Source organism: Lipomyces japonicus (assembly GCF_038497905.1).
Source record: "Lipomyces japonicus strain CBS 7319 unplaced genomic scaffold V1514scaffold_118, whole genome shotgun sequence".
Lineage (NCBI taxonomy): Eukaryota > Fungi > Ascomycota > Lipomycetes > Lipomycetales > Lipomycetaceae > Lipomyces > Lipomyces japonicus.
In genome coordinates this window covers 927-9440 of record NW_027117930.1, presented here as the reverse complement: position 1 = coordinate 9440, position 8514 = coordinate 927, and the positions used below count along the sequence as shown (strand labels likewise).

Below are 8514 nucleotides of genomic sequence, written 5' to 3'. Positions count from 1 at the left end.
ACAACTGGGGAAGATGGACATGACCATCATGACTGGCGCTGCTTTATATTTCGTCGAAGCCATTAAAGTCGACTGGCAGTAAACATCAATAAGCCCTAACCCTGTAAATAACAGTACTTCATTAATGGTTAAGCGAAACGAGGGTCATAATCTATTCTTTAATTTACACGTGACGTTTACAATTACTAATAAATGACGTAATTTACACGTTTCACGTGACGTGCCGTTTTTGGATTAGTCTGTCAAGCGCATTGCACAAGTTATAATGACTTTGGCCGAGTCAAATAGTTAGTTACGATGGCAAATTTCTTATGTAATATAATTCAGGGGTTGGTTGGTGGCATTACCCTCTCCGAGGACACGTTGCATCTTCACACTATTCAATAACCGTACCATTCATCCATAGAAGGATTAGAAATTTAGACTTCAATTTACCTTCACAAAAGTGTATCATCAGTAAACTGGATGAATTAAGTCGTCTGTTATCTCTAACTAAACTAAAACTGAAGACAAAGGGCAAAAGAAGAAGAGAGATTGTGTTATTTATTTAAACGGCGATTGCTGTCCTATTAATTTTTTTTAAATCATGAATATTCGATTACCTTCAATTCTTGTTTTGCTATGTACCATTCCGAGCGTGGTTGTGGGTGCAGTTCTTGGAATTGATTATGGTCAGGCTAATACTAAAGCTGCGCTTGTATCTCCCGGATTGCCATTTGAGATTGTTCTCACGAGGGATTCGAAGCGCAAGGACGTTTCAGGAATTGCGTTCAAGGACGATGAGAGAATATACGGCAGCGGTGCTGCTACATTTGTACGTCAATTCGAATATATTATTCCTGGAAGGTACAAGAACTAACTATTACGTATCAAGTCATCAAGGTTTCCGCAAGATTCATTTTTGAATTTTAAGTCGTTGCTGGGAAGATCTGTCGATTCGGCCGAGGCTCTGGTATACTTGGAGCAGCACCCTGGAATTTCACTAGTGCCGTCAGGCAATCGATCCACCATTTCGTTTAAGGCTTCTAACGACGGAGTGTTTTCAACCGAAGAAATTTTGGCCATGTCTTTAACTCATATTAAGGAACTTGCTGATCAAATGTTGCCGAAGGGTAGTATTAGCAAAGTGCACCTTGTCAGTCTCACGGTTCCAGCATTTTTTGATAACATTCAACGGCGGGCCATTATTGATGCGACCGAGATTGCTGGCTTAAAAGTGGTCAGCCTGGTTAGTGATGGAGTCGCTGTCGGAATTAATTATGCGTCTTCTCGATCATTCCCAGAAAAGCAATATCACATCATTTTCGACGTTGGAGCTGGTTCAACCACGGCTACGCTTCTTTCATTTTTAGAATATGATGCACCTGATGTTGGCAAGTTCACAAAATCCGCATTAAACATCACAGTCGAAGGTTTCGGCTACGATGCCACCCTTGGAGGTGACATTCTTACGCAGCGAATTTTTGAAATTTTAAAAGCCAGATTTATTGCTCAGCACGGTTCCGGAGTTGAATCATCGCCGAAATCATTAGTTAGGTTATATAAGGAAGCTGAGAGGGCCAAGTCCATTCTTAGCGCCAATACTGAAGTCAGGTCCGGCATTGAATCACTTTATGAGGATTTGGATTTCAGAACAGTCTTAACACGTGTTGAGTTTGAAAAATCGATTGAAGATATTTTACCTCGTCTTCAAAAGCCAATCCTTGACAGCTTGCGTCAAGCCGGCATCAGTATCTCAGAAGTATCTTCCATCATATTAAACGGTGGTTCAACCCGCGTGCCAATTTTTCAGCAGACCTTGATTGAAAAAATTCTTGCCGGAGATTCTTCACGGCTTTCTAAAAATGTCAACGCTGATGAAGCCGCGGTTATGGGCGCCACGTTTAGAGCAGTCAGTGTTTCTAAGCAGTTTAAGACCAAGGACATTAACATTATTGAACCAACATTGTGGGATGTTGACGTATTATTCCAGGACCCGCAAACCGGAGCCATTATTGACAAGCAGATTCTATATCCGAAGGGTACCATCACGGGCATCACAGGTTATGGCCCGATAGATCTCAAATTGCCGACCGGATTCGACAACCTGACACTACTTTTTAGAGAAAATGAGAAGTCTTTGTACCAATATGATTTGCAAAATATTCTTGTTGCCAAAAATAAAACCGAAACCGGGAATGATTGTACCGAGCTGTCGTTGGTTTTGGATTCTGATTTATCACTGAGCAGGATCTTTGACGTTCATGGAGTGTCATGGGTTTGCAACTTTACGCTACCGCCACCGCCGCCACCGCCATCATCTTCCGAAGAGGAAGAAAATTTGAAGCAGAAGGTGTTTAACTTTTTTGGCGGAGCAAAGTCGTCGTCGGACGACGAAAATACCGAGACTGATGATCAGCCTGTTGTAACGACAGCCGATGAAGTTTTGTCAGATGCAACAGCAACTGTCACGTCATCATTATCATCATTATCATCATCGTCATCATCGTCATCATCATCGTCATCATCGTCATCAGCGAAAGCTAAGCCAACAAGCCCCCCGAAACCCAAGGTCGTGAAAACACCTGTGAGATACCGCGTCAGCTATCCTGGATCACGAAACCTAGGTCGGGCCACCAAGGCAACATCACAGGCACGGTTGCGGCAATTTGACAAACTGGATCAAGAGCGATTGCACAAGGAGGCAACTCGAAACGATGTTGAATCATTTGCGTACAAGATCCGGGACCGGATCGAAAATAATCATGAAAAGACTTATGAACATTCAACCGAGCAAGAACGGCAAAATTTTCTGCAATTGGCAGAAGCCGCGTTGGAATGGTTGTATGAGGAAAGTGAAAGTTTGGTGATTGAAAGTTTGACAAAGAGATTAAAAGAATTAAAACGATTTGAAGAATTAATTTTGGAAAGAGAAAAGAGAAAGTTGCGAGATTTAAAGAAGCAGATTGAGGAAGTATTGAAGCAGAAAAGGGAACAGGCGGCGGAGTTTCTTTATGATTCAGAAACAGGTTCGCAACAACAACAACCTGAAGGCTCGCCTTCTCCTAATCACGTTGAAGAACCTGCACCTGAACCAACTGAACAAGCTGAATCAATAGAGTCAACCACAGTGATTCCCAAGACAGAATCGCAAACTACCGTTTCAGAATCAGAAAGGCCAACTGACACGGTTCATGATGAATTATAGAAAAGACGAGCATTCGATGTTGTAGATAGTTGTTTCATTAATGATTTACTTAGAAAAAGAAAACACATTTTAAACCCCCAAAAGACCTAAAAAAAAACGACTTCCATGCATAAACGAAGGTTGGCAAAAAAAGAAAAAAGAAAAAAAAGAAAACACCAATCCAATATTACAATTTCAAGGAGCAAATGCGAACTTTCAACAACAAAATGTAACAGAATTTAAGAATTCGTTATCTCTTTTTGCTTCAATTTGCCCACCCCACCATCTTTCCACAATGTTATAAATAAAATTTGTATCACTTTCAGATAATGGGTCCAATCCCATGGCAAGCATGTCAATCCTTGAAACCCATAACGTTTGATGAGCCGAGAGAAATTCATCTTGCTTAACTTGGTCATCATGGTTTTCATTATGATTCCGATGTCGCACTTTTTTGCGTTTAACAACAACCGGCTCAATTTTTTTAATCACCAGTTCTTGTTCTTGAATCATTCTTGATAATTCAGAAAAAATTCGGGCTGTGAATCGATGGAAAAATCCAATGATGGCTACTTGTTTTGATGATTCAATAATGGCCACGCCTTCGGAATTAATCGCTTCATTATCCGTAGTAGAAATAGCAGCGGCAGTAGTAGTAATAACATCTGTGGCAGCGTGGCGGTTGGGAGCCACATCACTAACCTGTGAGATATCCTGAAACGGAGATAAATAAGTAAACGATTCTTCATTTGTAAGCGGGAATGGTGTGGCAGCGACAGAAGATGATCTCGAGATTGAATCGTCTAGTAATAACGGTCGAGTATCGCTGGCAATCGTTTGTTGATCTAATGAACCAGTGGCATCGTGATTCTTCAATCCAACAGCACTCGCCGTTTCAGCAATTTCTTCCTCTTCGATCAAGACTTCCTCCCCGGCAGACGCCCACCAAAGAAAACCCAACCACGTAAGCTGTTTCCACGAAGGTTGCTCGGTTTTAAGATCTGTCTTTGTAGAAAAAAATAACTCCGGGTCATCATTGTATACCGCATCATCATCTGCAGCAGCAGTGATCTCTGCAGTGGCAATCAATGCAAAAGTATCACTGTTGTTCACAGCTCTTGATGAATAACTACTTGCAGAACTTGTGCCTGTTGTCGAAAGCGGTTGCAGAGCCGTATCGTCAGTATCAATGTTTGATTGATAATATTGTTGATACCAACGATGTCGTGGATCAATTGAATAACCAATTTGATTTTCAAGAGTTTGAAAACGTCGCATGTCTCGAACTGACGACTTGAAATGTTCTTTCGGATGCTTGATGTCATAAATAATCGGATACAATATTCGGCTCGCGTTTTTCCTGTGCGAATCAACAGGATGATAAATCATGGAATTAGCTGATGAAATGGGCGAATCCGGTCTCGAAGTATTTATGGTTGTCACAGCCGAAATCATGGCCGCTGCTGCGTTTAAAGCAGCCGAAAATGGTGGGAGCTTGATTACAATGTCGAAAAGTTCATGCTTGGTTTCTAAAATTTTGTCCGTCGTATAAGCAATCCAACCATAAAACGAGCTAGATTTGCCTTGCATTGCCTCTTGAGCCGGAGAAAGTTTGCTAAGAGCTTGAAGGTATTCCAAATCGTACAAGCCGACCGTGAACAACGGACGAATCCGATAAGCCGGCACCGGTAATAATTCCGCAATTGATCTTGGAATGTTTGCCAATATAGAAATATCGTATACAAAATTGCAACCTTTTTCAATCGGCACATCCCCAATGATTAATATTCGCTCTCTAGCAATGGCCGCTTTCCATACTGTAAATATTAGCGGTCCAAATGCGTCCAAGAGTTCTGGAAGTGAATATGCAGGATGAGATTTAGGAAGAATAGGAAGTGTTATTGAAGACTGTCTAACAGTTATGTAGTCATCATCGTTGGCCATGGCTACGTAGCTTGGAGACTTTTGAGCGGTATACTTAGAGGATGGCCTGCGGGAAGGATAATAGAGCGCAGTATCAGACGGAAGTGATGAAGATGAGACCGGTGTCGAAGATGAACTTAACTCTAATATTTGTAATCCATAAAGCAAATAATAATTTTCAAATGTTGAAACATCAACTCCAGATGAGTTAATATAATCACTACATAAAATATTAGCCAGTTTTAATCTTTCGGTATGAATTAGACAACCAAAAAAATTAATTATACTTCAATAAACTTCGTAATGACTCCACATGTGCCCAACTTCGTCCAAATCGTCCTGCCGCAACTCGAGTTTTATTCTTGCGAGTTGCAACCGGTACGAGTACTCCAAGTGACATCATTTTGGAAAATCTTTCATTTGGATCTGAAGATGTAACTTGTTGATATACACTCACTCCAGCGTAAAGCTCCCCGTGCATAAAATATATAACATCAGACTTGGAATTGTGTAATCCTGAAGGCAATGCTTGAAATTCAATCATGTCCAGAGTCACGGCTAAACAATGGCACAACACACGTTTAGCAACTGAGCTCTAGTTCAGAGTACTATTCGGGAATTTTTTTCACTTAATATACTCACATGTTGAAGCAGTCCGCTGCCATTCAAGAACATATCTGTTTAAAAAAGCCAATGGTAAATGCAATCATTCTTGAACACCTTGTTGTAAATATACATACCCTTTCTTAACGTCGAACCGGACCAAAAACATAGCCACCAGCGGCGGTGGAGATGTAAAATCATTTCCGGTCTCATTTGTACTCGAAGGTAAAAAATTATTTACCATAATTAATTGTGACTTACTCAGAAGCCTGGTCGAAAAAAAAAATACAATCAAGAAGCGAAATCTTTTGTCCTCTCTGGACGTCAAAATTACGTTACCCACTGATAAAAACCCAACTGCGCACCGTGCGCATCTTTTATCGATTCTGTTATGTAATAATGTTTTTGACTGCTGACATAAACCTCATAACTCACAAACGGGGAGTTTTTTTTTTTTTTTTTTTATCTTAAGGGACAGACCCCGAACTATATTCTCTATCTAAATTTAAGACTGTAGCGCTAAAAAAAAGCCGTACAACAGGAAATATCAGAAAAGCTAGAACAGAAACAAAAAGAAGAAAGCAAAACAAAACAGAACAAAACAAAACAAAACAAATAAGAAGAAAGAAAAAAGCAGGTTCGAGTTACCCTCGCTAAGCACTAGCATTGGCTCGAGCAAAGATGTTCCGAAATAATAAGCCATTTTGGGCCCGGTCTCCTTGAAAAGGATAGCGACGTCGTGCCTGATGAAGGTCTTGAACAGCCGAGATGACAAAGGCATGGAAAAGTGCACGTGAGAACGCCAGAGGGCCAGACATAAACTCTTAAATCGACCATTGTCGCCAGAGAGGAGCAATGAGAAGACAGTGGAAGAAGCGGTGTTCCTGGTTGTCGGTACCGTGCTGACACAACACACAAAGCGTAGGATCTGACAGGTCGGCCCGGTTGTGTTCCAGCAGCCACTCTGTAGAATACCGGTCCGTCGTTGGGACATGCGCCAAAGATAGAAGTTGTGCGACTTCGGCGGCATGTGTGTCGTGCTTGTACAGGGTGGATAAAGTACACCACCTGATTCGCCAGAAGTCCTCGTCGGTTCTAGGTTCTTGGGGACACAATGGCGGTCGTCGAGCTGAAGGTACCTTCAGGCGAAAAGAAACACTCATATGAAAGATGATCGGGCTGCGCCATACCCGGGAGGACTGTGTACGTCCTGTACAGAGCCTCATCCGGTCAAAACAAATAGCGAGGCGAATGTGGTATCCCGTTTTCGTGCCGGGGATACGGCCTGCCATCGATAGCCCTCCGGAAAAAGTGCACTCCGAATCCAAGAATCGACTGCAAAGTCAGAAGTCCCGCGGAAAATGCTTTGGCCAGGACGTGGAAGGAACAGAGGCCGAGTGTGTGCTTCTTGGATGAGCGAAGCTTGAACGATATCTTGCCAAAAGTGAGTAAACGGCTCACAGAGTTTATGAATCCATTGAGCACGCGCGCCGCATAGTTTCTCTGGAAGATTCCACAAGCCGAAACCTCCTCGGTCTGTTGGAAGATGGAACCAGTCCTCACGGACCCAGTGACGGCGATGACCCCAGAGCTTTTTGATGGCTCCCTTCCGAAGTTCCTTTAAAATATCCAGCGGAGCAGGAAGGAATTGATCTAGGAACACAATCTTCGAGTAGACGAATGTGTTTATTGTCCAACATGCCGTTTTAACCGGAAGATCGTAGACGAGCAACTGGTTCAGTCGCCGTATGGCCGCTTGGTGCACCTTCTGCCATTCCTCCCGAAAGTCGTCAGTGCCGATGTGTATGTGAAGATACCAAAATGTGGGGCCTGTCACGAAATTCTCTTTGTATCAATTAACTGGGCAGTGAGCGAGGGGACGCCAAAACCAAGCAAGAGAGACTTCTGTGCGTTCAAACGCCCCCCTCTGAGTTTGCGAAACATATGAGCGATTCCATGACTTGCTCGACATCACGTCGTGAGGTCAGAATAAAAGAAAGGTTGTCCGCAAAAACAGCGAGGCGTAACGGTCGCGTATCCGGGCGACACAGACCCGGGAGCACAGCACGGAGTCGATGGCATAAAGGCTCCAAAGCAAGAGTAAACAGGACAGGAGCCAAAGGGTCTTCTTGACGAACGCCAGAGCAAATACTGAAAGGCGCAGTTGTACTGCACCCGGCCCGATAGGTCTGCTGTCGTTGCTTTAATGAGACTCAATGCCTTTTGTCCTAATCCGAACCGCGAGAGCACTCGGAGCAAGTAATTATGCGAAACCGAGTCATGAGCCTTGAAGAAATCGACCATCGCCAAATGGTAAGATGTTCCCTCTGTCGCGATGTGGACATGATCGCCTGTTTCACATTAGCAATCGTATCCCCGATTCAACGCCCAGGAACAAAACCAGTCTGATCAGGATGTATGTGGTCCGGCAGCACCGCTTTAACACGTTGAACGCAGACCTGCGAGAAGAGCTTGTAATCGCTGCAGAGTAATGAAATAGGGCGCCAATTGGACAGAAGAGCCGAATCGCCGGACTTTGGGATCAGGTGGATGTGGCAGTAGCTCTGGCTGCCGGTCAGGTGTTCTTGGTTTGTAATTAGTTCAAGCACTTCGAGTAGCACTGGGCCAAGGATATCCCAAAAGCAGATGTAGAATTCAAGCGGGAGACCATCAGGACCTGGGGCTTTCCCTTCTGCATATTTCGAGCTGCATTTCGAGTTCGGTTAAATTGACGGCGCCGACAGTATTTCTTGCTGGGATGGGCTCGTGTCATAACCTCAACTTCGGTTATTCTGTCGGGATGTCCGATTGTCGGCAAGTCG

At 43.3% G+C, this 8514-nt stretch overlaps 2 protein-coding genes across 2 annotated transcripts; one reads left to right on the top strand and one right to left on the bottom strand.

Annotated features, from left to right (window-relative positions):
- Nucleotides 1–384: 384 nt before the first annotated feature.
- On the top strand, nt 385–3251 carry V1514DRAFT_300246 (Hsp70 protein-domain-containing protein). Its single transcript, XM_066925526.1, has 3 exons — nt 385–814; nt 875–2332; nt 2552–3251. Exons 1-3 carry the CDS (start codon nt 587–589, stop codon nt 3185–3187), a joined length of 2322 nt encoding a protein of 773 aa, XP_066780520.1. The 5' UTR covers nt 385–586; the 3' UTR covers nt 3188–3251.
- A 33-nt stretch (nt 3252–3284) lies between these two features.
- Nucleotides 3285–6027, bottom strand: V1514DRAFT_23970 (uncharacterized protein). Its single transcript, XM_066924757.1, has 4 exons — nt 5830–6027; nt 5732–5766; nt 5377–5677; nt 3285–5309 (listed from the first exon to the last, which is right to left on the bottom strand). Exons 1-4 carry the CDS (start codon nt 5934–5936, stop codon nt 3383–3385), a joined length of 2370 nt encoding a protein of 789 aa, XP_066780519.1. The 5' UTR covers nt 5937–6027; the 3' UTR covers nt 3285–3382.
- Nucleotides 6028–8514: the final 2487 nt, after the last annotated feature.